The sequence below is a fragment of the Bombus bifarius genome, unplaced genomic scaffold (genome assembly GCF_011952205.1).
Source record: "Bombus bifarius isolate JDL3187 unplaced genomic scaffold, Bbif_JDL3187 scf7180000008058, whole genome shotgun sequence".
Lineage (NCBI taxonomy): Eukaryota > Metazoa > Arthropoda > Insecta > Hymenoptera > Apidae > Bombus > Bombus bifarius.
Window position 1 is genome coordinate 2,819,393 of NW_022884422.1, and position 18,306 is coordinate 2,837,698.

Genomic DNA, 18,306 nt, shown 5'->3' on the forward strand with positions numbered 1-18,306 from the left:
ATTAAGTGAAATTTATGAGAGCTAAACACGTGTGTCGAGCACACGATATTCGCTTCCATTAAAGTATAGGGCCGATTGATTCACAGTTGATATCCAAAGCGGAAGACGGAAAAGAAAGAGGCGAGGTGAGGGGAAGGAGGAAGAGTGGAAGTTCTGCGAAGGCCGGAAGTCGATGGTGGACGCCTGATCGCTACCGGATGTGCATCTTCCTTTTTCGACCAAAGTCTTGCATACTAATAAGGATCGTTTCCGTCTCGCTCGCTTCTGATTTCGATGAAATTGCAAAGCTATGCGAATCGGCTCGGTGCACGAGGGAAAAAGCGAAACGTATATACTCGGTTCTCTAGCGGAATTTCATCAACGGCCAAGACCACCTGTCGATCAAATTCTTTCGAAGCAGCTGCTTCACGAAACTCTGAAACGTTCGCCTTGTAATCGTTCCTCCTTTCCTCGTAATCCCGCACATAAACCTCGTGTGCTTGCACCGCATTTTGCACGGTTTAAACGTACGGCGCTTCATTATTTCAGAGGCTATCAAACTCGCTAAGCGAGCTATTCGCTTTCAAAGAGAAAATTCGAACCGCAGAATTACGTTCTTCTTCTTCGTGATAACGATCATTGATAACGAAATTGTGCCGGCATTTTTTTAAAGTATGTACCCTCTTATTATACGTTCCAGAATGGATGGTACGTAAGATCAACGAAACCGAGATCATAAACATCGATGGTGGATACGGAATAATGTTTCCTGAATTAAGCAATTGTCTGTAATGTTCACGATAATATCCCGTAAATCGTCCATCCAATGTTACTGAACTCACTCCCGTGGATGAATTATAAGATCAAAGGCCTACCTTGCTCACAACGAAGTCTTTCTCGTCGAAATGACGGCCGAACATTTTCGGCGCCTCGCCAGGTATTGGCTCGATTTTCACGCAGACTTCCTGACCTTTCCTCGCAGATTCCACGGGCTTATGGTTGTATTCTATGCTCGTAACCATACCCAATTCGACGAACTGCAAAGTCAAACATAAGCATTATAGCATAAATATTTTAAATCTATCGGTCATATTTTTACTAGTTATCTTACAATTATTCTATAAATATGATCTATAATGCCTATAAAAATTATTCACATGCGTCCTTATTATCTAACGAAATTTCTAACTATTTTTTATCAGGTTCTACATCTCATTTTCATAGTCCTATGAAAATACTAATAAATGATACGATAATAAATGATATGATAATGAAATTTAATGATATTTTCAGCTAATTAATTAGCGTGTTAATGCTATGATAAATAAAATAACCTGCAAAATACTTTCCGTAGCCACCAGATATTCCCTCGCGAGTGCTGTGCGTTATCCATTCTCTAATTTCGAACGTTCTATGTAAATAACCGCCGAGATGCCTTCCAAGCACGACACAGGTTAGGAACATTTCATAAAGATTTCGAAAAACACGGGGAATTTTTCGCATAGACACAGCTCCATACGCAGGCTGTTTCGCAGCTTCTGTCGCCGTGTCTTTTTTCCATCCTCGATCGGCGTGTGTCTCTTTGCGTGGGTATAGCTCCGCCTATGCATTCCTTTCTGCGACCGGAAGTCGAGAGAAAACCGAGTACCTGAGCATTGCGCGTCGTCAGGGCCGACTCGGACGTAGGTTGCTGGATCCTGTGGGCCGCCGTACACGCGGTGATCTTCGAATTTTTCACAGAATTTTGTCCCATTTGTGGCCACAGAATTATGCGTGGGAAAAAATAATCGTAAACGAGAAATACGCCTAAATCGTTGAAGAAACAGTCGAGGAAGGTTCATGGAAAAGAATAACGAATTTCAATGGGAACTTGTAGTGTATTGGGATTTAAGAGCACCCTATAGAATGGCGTATAGTGGCAAGAAAGCTCGAGCACGTCGTTCAGAATTGCGTTATTGCCGTAACACACCTGCAGCTGCAAGAGCGCCAAGTGGGCGATAAACCCGGACGCAACTTCGCTTGGGGACACGCGCAGATTGCCGCTTATCCTTTTCAAAGAATTGCCTATAATTACGCTTAATTAACCGTTGCCTTCTTCGAGAACTCGCCAATCTATTCAAACCTTTCACGATGAGACTATATGTATAATAACATTGGTACACCTATTGGAAGAATGTTTACTCTTATCGTTTCAATTTTATTATGGAACATCTATAGAAAGATAAAGTTATTTCTTGTTATATCAATAATAAGAACCAAAAGGGAAAGCTTACAAAAGATTTAAGAACTTACTTTAGAAATTTAGAAAGATGATGTGAGAAAAGGGGCTCATTGTGTGAATCGTCTATAGCAAGATAATGTTATTTCCTGTTACACCAGTAAGAACCAGAGGGAAGAGCTTATGGGAAATTCGAGGAATCAAAGCAGGAATTAAAAAAAAGATGATTGAAGAGGAAAGGGCCGAGATCGAAGCGAGATCGAAGGAAGTAGAAGCACGGTATCAATCGATGGACAATGACCGGTGGAATATACTCGGTCTCATATTTCGAAACCCACGCCGAAAGAGCAATATGCCCACATATACGCTCGTAGTCGGCTCGAATCGAATCACGAGGCTCGTTCTTTGTCGCCTTGGTGTGCTCTTTTCTTGTTGTCTCCCATATTCTTCCCGTTTCTCCATTCCTGGTTATTTTTATGGTGTTGCGCGATCGTCCAATTTTCGACACTCTTCGCGTCCTATCGCACGCATTACCATATATACGTAATTGCAAGCGTGTATTCCCAGAAAGTACGCATCCTTGTTCGATACGCTCGCCTTCTAAGCTTCGCTTCTTCTGTCGCTTTTCTTTCTTTGTCCGCCTTTTTTTTATTCTTTCATCTAACACCTTGTCGTATATTAAGGGCTTTGTATATAAAGTATAAATGTCCATGTTTTATGGTTAATAATACTATTTATATATGTTTTTATGGTTTTTACGTTCCACGTAGTTTCACGGCCGAGCATAAGTATTAGATCGCCTACTCGTTACAATTGTTGAAAAACTTTAATAATAATTTCTAGGTTTACGAGCGTTTCTTATATACCTATCTCTACAAGGAACCGTCAAATTGACGGGTAAACGAAAATACGCATTTTCTTTAGAAAATCGATTTATTCAAATTAAGTCTGAATTGAACAATATTAAGCTTCACGTTTAAATAAATTATTAATAAGTAAAAAGTCTTTTTTTTTTATTATCACGGAAATGATAACAATAATATTAACGCTATAGGGTAATCATATTTATTGAGCACACTTTTTACAAGTATACTGAATTTTGTTTGTGCATTTTCCGCATACGATCTTTCTGCAATATATGCAACAATTATTTCTTCTATCTTTTTTGCAGTAGCCCACTTGGCAACTTTTTCGCACTTCTGACGTTGAAAGACCCAGAAATGAAGCGTCTGATCTTCGACAAAATATGAACTCCTTTCTGGATATTTTCGATCCGGTGCACTCTTTGCGTAATATCCACGCGTTTATCGCTGCCAAATCTAAAATATTGAAAAAAAAAACTTGAAGGGACCATCGGAAACTCCCTGCTTTCACACTATATTTGGGTGCCATCTGGTCAACGACGTCCACACCAAACTTTGTTTTATTATAGAAAGCAATGGTTTCTGGATCACCTTTATAATTGTCTTCTACTTGTATATCTGTATTTTTGGTGCTTAGAAGGAGGATTTTTGCGTTAGGTTTACTTTTATACACGGTAAGCGTGCAGTTTTCTGATTTATATATGTCGGAGATGGAAAAACAGCGGGATTTCCCGTCCGGAATGTTGGGAAAAACCCCAATACACTAGTCCAGACTTTTACTATAGCCGCCCTTAAGTAATAAAAATAAGAAATAGTCTTAATGTTCCAATCTGACTTTATGACGATGGGTTTGGGCTCGAAGTGACATGGCAGGTCACCGGACGTAGCCACGGTCACGGGAGGGACATGTACCTGACAGAGGTATGAAACGATTATATGGCTCTCCTTAAAAACAAAGATTAACCCGAGAAGCGGGGACAGGAGTATATAAGGGCAGCCTCTTTTGGATTAAGAGAGTTAGAGTTAGAGTGTTAGAGTCGTTGGACGAATTGCCAATTGAATTATCCGAATCGAGTAGTACGTTGATGCTTGTCCTCCTGTGGATCGTGGATTCGTTATCGAACCTGAATTCGCTGTCACCATCATCTCGACCATCCTATTACCATGACTCATAGCCTCTAGATACATATAAATTTGAGGAAAACAAAGTCATCTTGTCCTTTTTTTCCTTGAGCATCGAGTTTCATCTTTCCCCATATAAGGGATACCATTCAAAATATATTTTGTTTGGACGTCAACTGCAAACCAAAACTTAATGCCAAATTTATGAGGCTTATTATGCATCGTGCTTTCGTTGGAAATAATTGTTCATCTATTGAGATATTTTTATATGGCTTGTAACAAGCCTGGCTATTACTTATAAATCTGTTCCATATTTCGGATATCAGCGCAAATTTATCTGTTTATAATCTTTTGGAGGCTTTCAATGATCTCCCTTCATATGCGCCCGGGCATATAGAATTCCTAGAAAACTGCGCAACTCAGCAACTATGATTGTCCGTCTTTTTTAAAAACTCGATGCGCCTCGGTTTCAGTGCAATCTTTTATATGTTCCATTATGTGTCTGTCAATTATCAATTCGAAAGCACTAGTTACACAACCCGACATAATATTTCTCTTAGCATAGCCAGTAGGCCCTGTGATATCCTTGAATATCATACGAACGGGCGTCCTACCCCTAGATCCGCCTGCTTTCAGTTTTATCCACTGTGTCCCGTCAATTGCAATTTCAATTTCACCCATTACATTTTGGAATGTGCTTGGAATGCTCGTCCTTTCATCCTCGGAGTCAGAACTAGAAAAAATACGCATCCTTTTCTTGTTACGACACACTTTCAAAAAGTTTCCCTCTTCATTATCCGAAGATCCTTCTATCTCTCCACTTTCAGTGTATTCAGAACTTTCACTGTCAGCTTCGCTTTGGCCTAATTCATATTGATCTTCGTCGGAGGTATCCTCAGAACAATCTTCATCGATGTTGACAATTTTGTTCAATGTCTTATTATATCTCCTGCATTTACTCATGATTGCTAGAAAAGGGGGATTGGTCAAAAAAAGAAAATACCGTGCCCAAATTCAATTATCCTATTGTAAATACTTACAATAAGTGGAGACAATGATGGGAAATGTCTACAATAACTGAAACTTCTGCACACTGTCTTTGAAAAACGGTTTGTTTATGAAATCAGCTAGCCCGTCAATTTAACGGGTTTCGTAGAGATAGGTATACTACATACAGATTTCAGAAATTAGAAAGCCTAGGAAAAAATAATTGTGTGTATAAATTCTCTAGATGAAATGACTAATTTATGATGCAATGGTTAAAATTAATGCTATGGTTTTTGGGATATTTCATTTCGAGGTTTGAAATCCGTTAAATTGACGAGTCCCGTAAACCTAGTGTTAAGTATGAGTCCAACTAAGATAACGTTCCTAGAAACTTTTACAATTGTTATACAGCTGTAAAATATTGAATATTATATTATAACGATATTAAAGGACATTATAAAGTGCTGAAAAAGTCGACTGTGATAAATGGACGAATATTTATGCGGTTGACTATAAAATGCAAATAAGGCAGGTTTATGATAAAATAATTAGGCTGTAGGGTACGAATAAAAGAGACACGTAACAAAGTAACTAGGCTGTACGACGCGAACGAAATATTTATAATAAAATAAGTAGAAAGTAAAAGCAGTGAAGTTCAATATATATTAAATATCAGCCAGTATCTTAATAGTGATAGCCGACAGTGTACTACGTGTCTTTCGATGCTTTGTTTTTCGCGGTGCAAAAGTGGCGTGTTAATTCGCGCGACACCGCTGTGCGCTCCGTTAGCAATGCGACTGGGAGTAAACAGGTTTGACCAATTGTTTTTTCGAATTCGAGTGGGAAAATTGCAGCGCGTCTCGTTTCGTGTAGAAGGGAGAAAGAAGATGGGAACGCGTTTGGCGAGAATTCGCGACGTCTTCCTCGTCTTCGCGTGGGTTACCACGGATCTTTTTTCTTCTTGAGCGTTTCAGCCTCGGAACACGTGGGAAGCCAACCATGGGAAAACAAGAATTTTATTTGAAAGAATTTATTTTCTACTTAGCCCGAACTGGAATTTAATTTAGTATGTTAACAACGCCATATTTTAAAAGCGAACTATTTCACCCATTCATTTAACATCCCACGTCGTCGTCTTTCATTCTCTCTCTCTCTCTCTCTCTCTTTCTCTCTTTCTCTCTTTTTATTCGCACTTTACTCGCCTCGTGCGTTATCTCTATGCCACACGATTGTGTATCGCCAGACGATACGCGGATATCAGATACTTGGTACCGAAAGGAGCAACTAATTAAATACCAACGTTTGTCGTCCGATCTATCCGGTGATCAGCGTCACTCTAATCTTCCCGTCCGGAAACAAGCACTCGCGACCAACTTCGAAATATTTGCCTTCCGACCTAATTAGCCTCTTACGAAATACCCTATCCAAGATAGGCTAAATAGCCTATCCAAGAAATTACTGTAAAACCCATGGAAACTGGTAGACGTTATAGCGCCGATTTACAAACTTTCATCGTTTCATATTTTTCGACTAAACGTTTAAAATGTAAACAACCGCTCAAAGCTATGGTTATAGAGTATGCGCGTTTTAATGAACTGCCGTTCTGAGGTATGAAACATCTGAAGATCATACGCTCATAAGAATCTATATACGTTCGATTGCTCCAGCGTATTCGTCGAAATGACATCTCGTCAGAACAACAACAGAACAGGCATTCGTTATAATCATGGCTAATTCGTATTTATCATGCATCATATTTATTTACGTGTCACCCGGTCGGTAATTAGTAATCACATTGCGTATCAAACTCGAGCACATATATCTCTGGCAGGCAGGATTATTTTTGCTTTCATTCAACCGCGTTCCTTTCTCGTCGGCGTGCGTACACAGTCAAGTTCTCGCAGCCTGATTCCCTTGTTTACGGTCGCCAAGAAACGTGCCGTGGCACGACATGACGCGGTCCCGGCCCGTGGACACCCGATTCGAAAGCCGGCCATTCTGAATGAGTCTAAGTTTAGTAAACCGACCAACGAGGCCAACGTGGCAGCCGATGTACTCAAAGAACGCGTATCGCAGGCCAACTGTGAGCGCGCGATACAGAGTAGCCAGAAGCGTGAATCGTCCGACTGACATCACACGAGCCACGCACGCTCTCGCACCGCAGGAGAAACCACGGAAATTTATGTTGAGCTAACAGCGCAGATTTAACAGTAATTACCGACCATCTTTCTCTCCTGGCAACAGACCTCACTTACATCGTCCCGGAACGGACACGCGATTAACCTCGATGCCATCATCTCCGATAATTGCCAGTTCTATCCGAACAACTTATCTCTATCTGATTGATATGATCGATTACCCAGAACAAAAAACTGATTACCTACGTCGGCCGAAGCTGCACGAGCTTCATTAACTCTATAAAACAAGCGCGTCCTCTCGAAACATCATTGCAAAGTTTTTTCCCCTTTTCCAACGTTTCTAACTGTCTTCGTCTAGGCTTTGCGATTTTCTTTGATAAATGAGAAAACGGTATTTGGTAAAAAGTATAAACAGATTGTAATGAGGTGTCTGTATGATGATGTCTATATAGCAGCGCGTGAAAGGATTCGAATACCTGTAGAAATCTGGCTGCTCACGTGTTATTGTAAGTACATATGCGTTCATACATAAATGTCTAAAATTTCCATACGCAGCTTCAGATGGATTTCAAATTTTAGCGATATAGTCGTGACAATTGTGTTTCCTTACGGTATTAATGAAATTTCAAAATATTTTATATAACACGTAGGAAAGCTTCCGCTGTATAGATATGTATATGAGCTTCTCAGAAACCAAACTAATTAACTCCACCTTTACATAATAGGATTCACAGATACATAATTAATATTCATCTGAAAGAGAATAGAATTTATTTCTCACAACAAGATAATATAATCACTAGCTTCACAATAAATTTAGAAAAATATTGTGATTTTTCATTGCGTTTCAATTAATACGTTTGATCAGTATGGCTTTTGAATGATCCATATATCGTAGATAGAGGATTAAGAGGAAACAGGGAAACGCATCGATCATACGATTGCCGTTTTGGCTTATTTTCCGAATCCCACATTTAATAACAGAACTGCAAGAATAACATCGCAATCTATATTATATATTCATATAACGCTTAAAAAGACAGGACGCAAATACGGGAGCCACCTGTATTGCAATCCCTAGCTCCGTCTCGATCAAACTCTGAATATTTATCTTACGATTGATAAAGCTTCGAATAGAAAACAATATGATGTTCGAATCGTCAATGAAAGTTGTTTATAGAGGAATTCTAATTTTTACGTTTCCTTCGTTCAAGATGGGTTTCCGTGGAAGACAGACAAAAGAAAGACGAGGAGAGGTGGAAAAGGGAAAGGGAAAGAGGGTAAAGGAAAAGCAAAGCGAAACGAGACGAAAAGAGGATCGGTGTTGGCATACTCGGGAGCAGACACAGCGCAGCAAGTGAACGCGTGAGACGGGAACCGGAAGTCTATTTTCGTGAGCCGCACCGATTTAGAAAGCTTTATAGTTTGTACGAACCTCAGCGGCTAACAGCCAACCGCCGTCGTTGGTGTGGCTCTCTGCTTTAAGTGCATGCACAAAATGAGATTTGTGCGGCATTCTTTCTCCCTCGCTCTCTCTTTCGGGACCTATACTACTATAAATATTAGGGAATATTGGCTCGTTTAGAAAGTAACGAAAGAATTTTTTTTTAAACTTGGATCGTATGTTCTCTTGATAAAAAACCGCTAATTAATCAATCTTATTTTGAACCAAGAGTAACATCTGTTCGAACTTAATATTTTAATATTTGGTAAAAATTCACGATAATTACTCGATAACGATACATACCTGAAAAAGGATTTCTTCAATCCTATCAAATACAATGTAGAAGATATGCACTATTGGGAACGCTATGAACTCTCTAAATTTGAAACTTTCAAATGCAACGTAACATTTTCAAGTCGTGTACTATGTATTCCATTTTCAATAAAAAAATCTCCCAAGATATATATTAAAGAATGTAATACGCATCAGAAGTAACCATTCAACGTTATCGCATTTGCTACGAGTTTTGTCAATATCTCAATGAATGGCTAATCAGTTGCTTACATCGGTCACGTGTGCGATATACCTTTGATCTATCGGCTACTTAATGAGTCGGACGGATGCGTCGATGAATGAAATCCCCACTACCAGCGGCGATGTCCTTCCTTCGTTCGCAATCAACATCATTGAATGAACAACTGTTTCTGAAAACCTTGCTGGTATCTACTCTTTACACTTCGTATTTGATAGTATATCTGATAGTTTATGTCTCTTACACGTTGCGAGAACATGAGAATAAATCAATTAACAACACGTTAGAAACTTTTCCTAAACAACAAGACCGGAGAATCAGGTTTGCTGGTCGATATATCGATTCGAGCCCAAAGCGTTCACACCCCCTGTTTCTCTGGTGTCACGTGTTTTTTACATTTGCTCGTTTTCTTGTACATAGATACATTCAATTAAAGATTCCTCTAAATAGGGAAAAATATACGTAAGTGGTGGGCAAGTGACATTTAAATTCGATACGTCAAGAAGGAATCCAGACCTGAAAGTAGAACGATATGCATATTCTGTTCCGAGCGAGGAACTCGCAAGATTCGCTCTGTTTCGTCGACGATGCGATTATAGTTCGTATTCGTCGTTAACAAAATTAATCGCGAGCCTGGGTAAAATGATCTACTCGACATTGGAAACTCGACATCCGGCCAGCAGCGTTTCTCTCTCAGTTTCTTCTCTCTTTGCCTCTCTTTCGCCTTTCCTCCGTCCTCTTTATCTCTCTTCCTCTCGCATCTCTCTTTCCCAAGCTATTTCTCCTTTTTTTTCCTTCGCTACGATAGCAACGTTAACCAGCTGCCTACTTAGAGAAACACGACGGAAGGAGAAAGAGTGAAGGGAGGAAGGGAGTCGACAACGAGAACGAAAGAGTGAGAAATACGTATGGAAAGGGGAGGGAGAGGGAAAGGTTGGAATGAGGTAGAATACGCACATACTAACGCATCGATGCCATTTACTCACCAACCACATCCCGTCTTTCGGCCTTCCGGCTTGTCTCTAACTTTCGTGGAAACGCCTCTGGCTTCCTTCCGGTCGTTTATCACTCGGTAGACGCTCTAAACGTAGGTACGCTGTCCCACGTATGTTCGTTTCACCCCCATCCTCAGCTGTCTCGTCACCCTTTTCTATCCCTCCTCATCTAACCTTCTTTTCTTTTCGTCTACTTTTTTTTTTTATACTTTTTCCTTTTTCGTTTCTTTTCATTCCTCTTTTGAGGGGGCGGCATCTCTTCCACTTATATGCCCTTCTTCACCACATTTTGACCTTTCCTCTAATATTAGCCGAGACGTTTTTCCCTTTTGCGCGCACGGTCGCGTCTAGAATGTTGTTCGAATGCCATCCCTCTTGTTCTATAAGCACGCCCTTATTGGTATTTGCGAATAGTTCATGAACCGTCTGTTTGTTATCTGTTTGCATACTGTTCACAGACATAGATTGGTAGAACGTACAAGTGGTTCACAAAAGTATTCGAACGCTTGTAGAAACCTTCTATGAATATATTGTATGTATTATACGAAACATTCTGACATTTTATTAGCGATATAATGAGAATCAACTATCGTGATTATATGAATAGTGTTTGAAATGTATCTATTTTTGCGATCAGATTTGTCCCAAGTTCTATCAATATAATCATAATTGTTTAATGAAACTCCAATATGTTTCGCATTACATACCATAATATTGGGCTGTCCGAAAACTTCACAGCGTTCTGATTGCAAAATTTCTATCAAATAACGTCTAATTCTACTTAAAAGTTTCCCCGACGACCTAACGCATTATATTCAAAAGAAAGTTTCTATAAATGCAAAATACTTCGACGAGCCACTACATCTCGAAGAAATGTGCCACGTTTCTTGGTGTGAATCCTTTTAATCCTCCGTTTCTTTTTCTAGTGTGTCTCTATATTGCGTCGAACGTCTCTCGCTACAAGTTAGTGAAAAATTTGTACAGCTCGCTATCGTGCTCGATAATGAAACACGTTTCGTATTCCGTTCGTGTGCTCGTTAATTAGCTTCCCTCGCAGTCCCGCTCGGCCAATCCGCTCCGACGTGTTAATTTTCTACTCGCAATCAGTAAATTTACAAATATATTCTGGTACCTGCTACCGGACGAGAAGGAAAACGAGGGGGAGATCGAGAGTAGAGAGCGCAGAGAACAAGAGAGAGGGAGTGAGAAAGAAAAAGAGAGAGAGAGAGAGAGGGAGAGGAGATGGGAGGGAAAGGAAGAACGTTACGAGCGGCCTTCCGCCGGAAGGGGACTCACACACGACGGAGTTTCTAGTTCCTGTCACTCCGGACGGGAATATAATTCGTGGTGGTTTGAAAATCTTCTTCGTGTTTCCTTGATATAACTATCATCAAACGTCGAACTACCAACCGACGGGAAGTCGCATTTAAATTCGTAACGCCGTTCCGCTAATTATGCCTGAGCCGTTATGGCATTAAAATGATACCTAACATTATGATCCTATGTTATAACATTTCTTTACACAGATAACATTTTTGACTGAGCATCGTTTTGGAGCATATCGAGTCTGTGACTTTTTGTATTTTAATTTACGATTACTTTTAATGACTAAAATCTAAGAATACCAATCCCAAGGTGTAGAGACCATTATTTTAGAACGTAAGCGTATATTAGTTGAATATTTAAACTGTACAATATGCATGGTTTTTATATACGCATAACTTCTAAAATAATGGTCTTCGAGGTTCAACCATATTTTCACGTAACGATGTGTGATAGATATAAAGGCATATCGAAGACCATTTGATATTATCAAGATTTAGATAAATTCTAAAATTCAGGGAGGAAAGAACAATTTTTTCTGTTACGTCCGATATCGTTCGAAGGTTAATTGGAAAAATATCCGTTTTAATATAAAAGAACGAGATATTTAATCTTCCTTTAATCTCTTTGATTAAATGATAAAAAGTAAGGAAAATCAGAGCGGAGACCTTTTTATAAAATTTGAATAGGACTTCACGCACGAAAGATAGCGTGTTGTTGAGGCTGTGATGATAAAAGAGTCTTTCGTCTTCAGAGACCTTTTGCCTAGACGGGCTCTTTCTCACCGGCTACTCGTCTAACGCTGTTCGAACTTCCAGCTGTCGTGACACGACTTCGTAAAAGGGACTGAAGCATCGTCGACAAGGGGAGCGTGCTTTAACGAGACACGATCGATCTACCCTCGCCCGTATCGGCCTATTCAGTTGCATAGGAAAAAATATGATTCCAGGTAGACAGAAAGTTACCAGATAAGCGTAACATACTATCCCAACCTTTTGTCATATAATCGATATTTTCTTTTCCAAAACTGATTTCCTGCTCCGTTCCAATCGCTATCTCTGATACTAGCCGTTTTTCATTGAATCTAATCGAAGTACAATGTAAGATCATCATAAATCTTCCATCTCTTTAATGAACTTTCTAACACGGCATAATGTTGTTAAATTTTAAAGAAATTGTTCCTTTTGTTAACTATGCTATGTTAAAGTACATCCCTTTAATCATTAAACAATATGAAAATTAGAAAATCAACAAAATTCTACTTATCATATTTCCCCCTATAATCTTCAACACATATCATTAATTCTACCATTCGTTCGATCCTTCCATTCTTCATCTCATCGTCGTTCATGACATAACACTCTAACCTTGTGTTCTTGTAAAGAAATTCGATTATTTTTCAGCCTTTCACAAATCATATCATTAATTCTATCAGTCGTACGATCATTTTTAGTCTTCGATCTTATTATCTTGTTACTTATTTCAACAACCTCGAGATTCCTATCAGTGTATGAATCCTATTATCGCGTCGACCAAGCAAGATGCGCTACAAATACGATCAACGATCGACTATCGAAGCGGATAAGAATGGAAAAATCTATCAAGGAAAAGTAACGCGAACATAAGTTCGGGTCATCGAGCGACGAGCAAGAACACCAGCGGACGACTAGAGAAGAAGGAGGAAAAGGGATAAGACGAAGAAAAGGAATGGCGGAACGGCAAGAAAACGGCAGGCTAAAAGAATCCGCCGGATTTCCGCTCGACGTTAAAGCGCCTATCGAGGCCGTTGCGCAACGCGCGTATACGCCCGATAACGATGGAAGCCGTGGAAATACCTCCGACGTTGTTCATGGACTTTATCTTTGGAAACCAATCGTATTTTCATCAATCCTACTCATTTCCTGCCCATTAATTCGTTATTTTCGTCGAGGCATTTCTTTCTTTTCTCCCTCTCCTTCTTTTTTAAGAAGTCGATTTTTCAATCGTCTTAACGACTTCTTAATTACTGATTCGGCTGACAACATATAAACCAACATGTATAACAGTGTAATAAAATTCCACGTAAAACACGAGCAGAAAGAGAGAGACAGTGAAACAGTTAGTTCGCTTTCAAAAACATGCGATTTAATGGGTATGATCTTCATGTTCGCGTATTTACAGTGGTGTACAGAAATCTCGGGTCAGCTGGACTTTTCAAGTTATTTCAAGTTATTGGAATCAAAAATTGGATATTACGAGATCGAAATGTAAATCCTGATAAAGAAGCTGTTTCATTGAAAAATAAGGATATGTGCAAATACTTGTAATATAAAGTAATATTTTTTTACGAATAAGTTGTATAAGTGAATAATATTGCTACGGTGAAAAACCGCCAGTTATTAAATTCATACTGAACCATTTGATGATCAACAGCGCACGAGACGGCCCTAATTCGGCCAATGTTTGCAGAATCACGTACTTAAAAGTCGTGTCGTCTTTTTCTGTACGAGCTTCGTATGTTCCTTTCACGGCGCACCACGTCTATCGCATTCCTCTCATTCGCGAATACAGATCCGTTCGAGATTCGACACGGTGACTTCAGAACTGACCTAACCTGACCCTGCTCACTAACAGGCAATCGTGATACTCGACATCCGGTCTGGATAATCGTTTGCTAATAAAAAATACCACGACAACCAGAGACACGAATCAGATCTATTCACTATCGTTTATGTATTCGGTATCTACTATACTGTCTTACATAACTGTGTATGGATGTTCATTCCGCATCAAAGCTATATGAAACAATAACTTCTGCAATTTCCAATTTAATTTATCAACTAACGATATCAGTGAATTGACAAATGACAAATAGACCGCTGAGTTACAAGAATATAAGAAATTTATATTATTATAATATTTATCGTCATTATAAGAAATTTAATTGTAAAATAGAAGTTCTAAGAAAACAAAAACAGTTAAAATATACTACCTATTATAATATTTACTATTATTTATGTCATCTTAAAAGTACGTAAATCATTTGTTTTTTGAGAACTGAACGTCGTTCATGTACTTACGTAACGAAACTAAGAAATTAACGAAAAGTTGAGTTAATTAATCAAGATCGCGAACACCGTCTGACAATGGAATTTCAGTCGAACTTAAATAAAGACTAAAATGCAACGAAAAAGCAGGGTAGGGCCGAAAGGAGTGTGTACGGTTTGGAGTTGAGGACGCGTGGGCCAGCAACGTGGTCGGAACTGCTTTCTACGCGCGGGCGAGAAATATGTACTCGTTGCACACGCAGCCGGTAATACAGCGTGTGACGTGCACGTTACGAATTTTACGCGTTGCTATCACCCACATACGCTTCGATATTATTGAATCGAATAATTTATACCACCATTTGCATTTGAAACGTAACCGCCGGACCGAAAGTCGCGGGGCTTGCCAACCACTACGCCTCGTCGCCTGTCACCTCTTACGCTTTTTTCCCTCGTTTTACTTCAACCGATCGTGTTAAATTAACCGCAAAGATTTAATGCCGCAGGTCATACGGGGATATCGTGTCGATGCTTGTCGCGACCGGAGAAATATTGGAAAACGATGAAAGTGGGATTGAACAATTTTCAACGCTTGTCGTTTATCTATGCTGCTGTTAAATGATCGTATAAGAGAACATAAATTTACATATGCCAAATGACACGTATAATTCATCATTCACCATAATAGAGAAGCACAGAGATTTCTCTATTTGAACTGAATTTTATCCACAGTTTCCTCAAATATTAGCTTTTTATGGTTATATTCAGCTCGTATTAATTTTCATTGACTGCACACTAATAATACACCGTGAAAGTAAATGTCCAAAGAGTTAAAATGAAACTCGTCTTAAGTACTTCCGATTTTGCTTTCTTTTTGCTATTTTAGAATACTTCTCACTAAATATCTTAAAAAAGCGAGAGTGTCTGACTGCACTCACAAATAAACCTACAATATAGTTATTCGAATTATTTTCTTGTTCCTAACATCTTCTCCTGCTGAATCTAGAGCATGTACATGATATTTTCTCATTCTTTCGTTATAACATTAAAGAGCAATAGTGTCTCATAATACTACAACAAATATGATTAATCTGTGCAAGGTTCAAGATTAAATCTCCAGATGTTGAAGCTTAGATAACTTAAATAATCCTACTTTATTACATCAAACGAAGAAAAACACAAATATTTACGCGGTCTAAGCGATAAGAGCAACGAGAAGACAAGGACTGGTATCACAATAGATTGACGTTCGAGTTTGACGAAATAATTGAATGTTGTCAAGCCAATAATTGAATGTTCGTTAAACGAACACCGGGGATACTTATGTCTAGATAAATCAAGCCGTTCCCACGCAGGAAAATTCGAAACGATCTTACGCAAAGAACGCGACTATTCGAAGGCGAACCGTTTGCCTAGTAAATCATTTCGGTCGGCGCGCACGACCACCGCGTGGGTGTATTTCAAGAGAATATAGTTGGAATTTTTGTTTACGGGAATTTGCAGGCTGCTAATGGCATTGCGACGCCTACGAATTCGAGGCTAGGCAACCTGTAGTGTTCGCGTGCTACCGCGTATGGCGAGACTGCAAAGAACAGCTACCCACCAATTTACTCCTACAAGAAACAGAGAAGGAACTCGCTCGTCCGTGGAACCGGCTCGATAATCTTCTCGAATTTTCCCAACTGTTTACAATGTTCATAATTTTCTTTTTTGCTTCAGATTTTTATAGTATCATAAGCGTAAATTATTCGCCATTACTTATTTTTCAAAATTCGTAAAAACGATATGCTAGTTACTTTGACACGTAGACAGAAATATTCAGAAGCTTGCAAAAAGTGGTACTGTAGATTATGCATACGCTGGTAGTTATTAAGTTATGATTACTTACGACGCGTACTTTCCAAATTACCACAAAGATGATTTCATGGACTCCACTATACCAGTTATAGATCGACTTAATATGTTTCGAAGAATCAACTTTCAAGGTGTGTCACGAAAGTACATCGACAAGGTCCAATGCTTTGAACAATTTTCACGCTTAAATGAGACACGCAAAACACTAATCTAGAAATTTTTCGCGTTTGATCTCGCGCTGATAAGGCGAGGTACATAGAAAAATAACATTAGCGCATATGACTCTTTGTTCAGACAGTTTTCATTTCTCTGTATTCGTAGAGCGCAAAAAGTGACGGAAAACACGCAAGATATTAGTCTAAACAACGATCGAAAGAGGAGCGAAATTTTATGCAGGAAAAATCACGATCTGGAATTTGGAGGAAACCAGCAAGATTCGAGCGGTTATGCATTCAATCGTTTGATCGAGGCGATCGATCGACCAACTGGACCGGCGTATTTCCCTCGAACGAGTTCACCTACGCGTTACTAAAGAGCCCGCTCGTTCGGAACTCAAGCCACAGTGCCCCTTAAGGATTCGACTCAAATTCTCTGATAATCGTATTCAGAAGCGACGAGGGAAAAGAGACACGCGACTACCGTGACGAGAGTTTCAATTAATTCTTGACCGGAGACTTTTTCGCAGTGCAATTACGTTCGCGCGACAGAACTTCTCTTCGATTTGTATGCTTCATATGCTGCGCAGCGCAGAACCATTTCTGATAACGTACAGCACGTTTGGAGTCTAAGAAAGCGTAACGAGGCAAGTAAGTAAGAAAACAGAAACGAGATACTCACGTCTTTGCTGGGCACGCAAACCGGTGTTCCTTCTTTTACGATCCCGGCTTCCACCATCACGCCCATTACGATAGGATCTCGAGAGTTGAAGATGTACTGAAACGGAGACGAATGTCCTTTTAGAAAGAAAAATCGTCGACAAATGCCATCCTGACCGAAAAGAGTCGCCTCAATGACGATAGCTTTGCTCCAATTTAGATATTCGGTATAAAGATAGGCAAATGTGAGAGGAATGGGACTTATATGGTATATACCTGTGGCAAGATACGAAGTTTACAAGGAAATACAGCGATATGCTTGTTTTCGTCTCGTTTACGTTGCTTCAGTTCTTCTCTATACGAGGTGAACTTGTCGAAGAGATGGTAAATAATGTCTGCCTGGAAGATTTTAACTCCTAACGAGTCGGCCAACTCTTGAGCGTCTCTCTCGATCTTCACGTCAAACGCCAAGATCGTGGCGTACCTGTGAACAAATTAACGTCGATTAGATAGAATCTTTCCGTTATAACAAATGCAGAGATGTAATTCTTTGAAATAAACAAGCTACTCACTGACTATCGTGTTCCAACATGATAGAGGCTTTCATAACATCCTTCTTGACTACAGGGCCGATGCGAATTCCAGCATACTGCAGTAAAAGAAAAAGATTCTCTCAGTTAAATTTACAAATCGAAATTTGACAGAAGTTGAACGAGCAAGTAACGTCAAGGTCTCCTCACGTCGAATGCTGCGCGTTGAAACGGAGAACTCTAGATTCGGTCGCATCAGAGTTCCGTACTTGGAAGGAAAACAAAATATTAAGGTAAAGCATAAACCACTGTCACCGTAACATAAATACAGTGGAATGCTATGCGAGTAAGCGTGTGTCTGTTTGGCCGCAAAAATAACTAGTGACGCATGCTGTCCGGATTCAGCTTCACCGATGCGACGAGACACGACAATGTAGATATAAACGCACCGATGCACTTACAAACAAGTTATCCAGCGGA

The 18,306-nt window shown here is 39.6% G+C and overlaps 2 protein-coding genes across 4 annotated transcripts in view; both read right to left on the minus strand.

Annotated features, from left to right (window-relative positions):
- The window catches only part of LOC117208206 (eukaryotic translation initiation factor 5B), a 32,607-nt gene that overhangs the window by 3,667 nt on the left and 10,634 nt on the right, over positions 1–18,306 (minus strand). For all 3 annotated transcript variants that reach the window (XM_033449168.1, XM_033449169.1, XM_033449170.1), the window contains 4 exons: positions 17,869–17,945; positions 17,573–17,780; positions 17,319–17,414; positions 855–1,016 (listed from right to left, as the gene is read on the minus strand). In XM_033449168.1, coding sequence (XP_033305059.1) covers positions 855–1,016; positions 17,319–17,414; positions 17,573–17,780; positions 17,869–17,945 — 543 coding nt within the window. The remainder of the gene's footprint in view (positions 1–854; positions 1,017–17,318; positions 17,415–17,572; positions 17,781–17,868; positions 17,946–18,306) is intronic.
- Positions 4,289–5,450, minus strand: LOC117208212. Its single transcript, XM_033449181.1, has 2 exons — positions 4,933–5,450; positions 4,289–4,757 (listed from the first exon to the last, which is right to left on the minus strand). Exons 1-2 carry the CDS (start codon positions 5,143–5,145, stop codon positions 4,713–4,715), a joined length of 258 nt encoding a protein of 85 aa, XP_033305072.1. The 5' UTR covers positions 5,146–5,450; the 3' UTR covers positions 4,289–4,712.

Coding starts and splice junctions, on each gene's coding strand:
- LOC117208212 (XM_033449181.1), bottom strand. CDS start 5,145: ATGAGTAAATGCAGGAGATATAATAAGACATTGAACAAAATTGTCAAC. Junction 4,758..4,932: donor TGTGTCGTAACAAGAAAAGG/ATGCGTATTTTT, acceptor AGGATATCACAG/GGCCTACTGGCTATGCTAAG.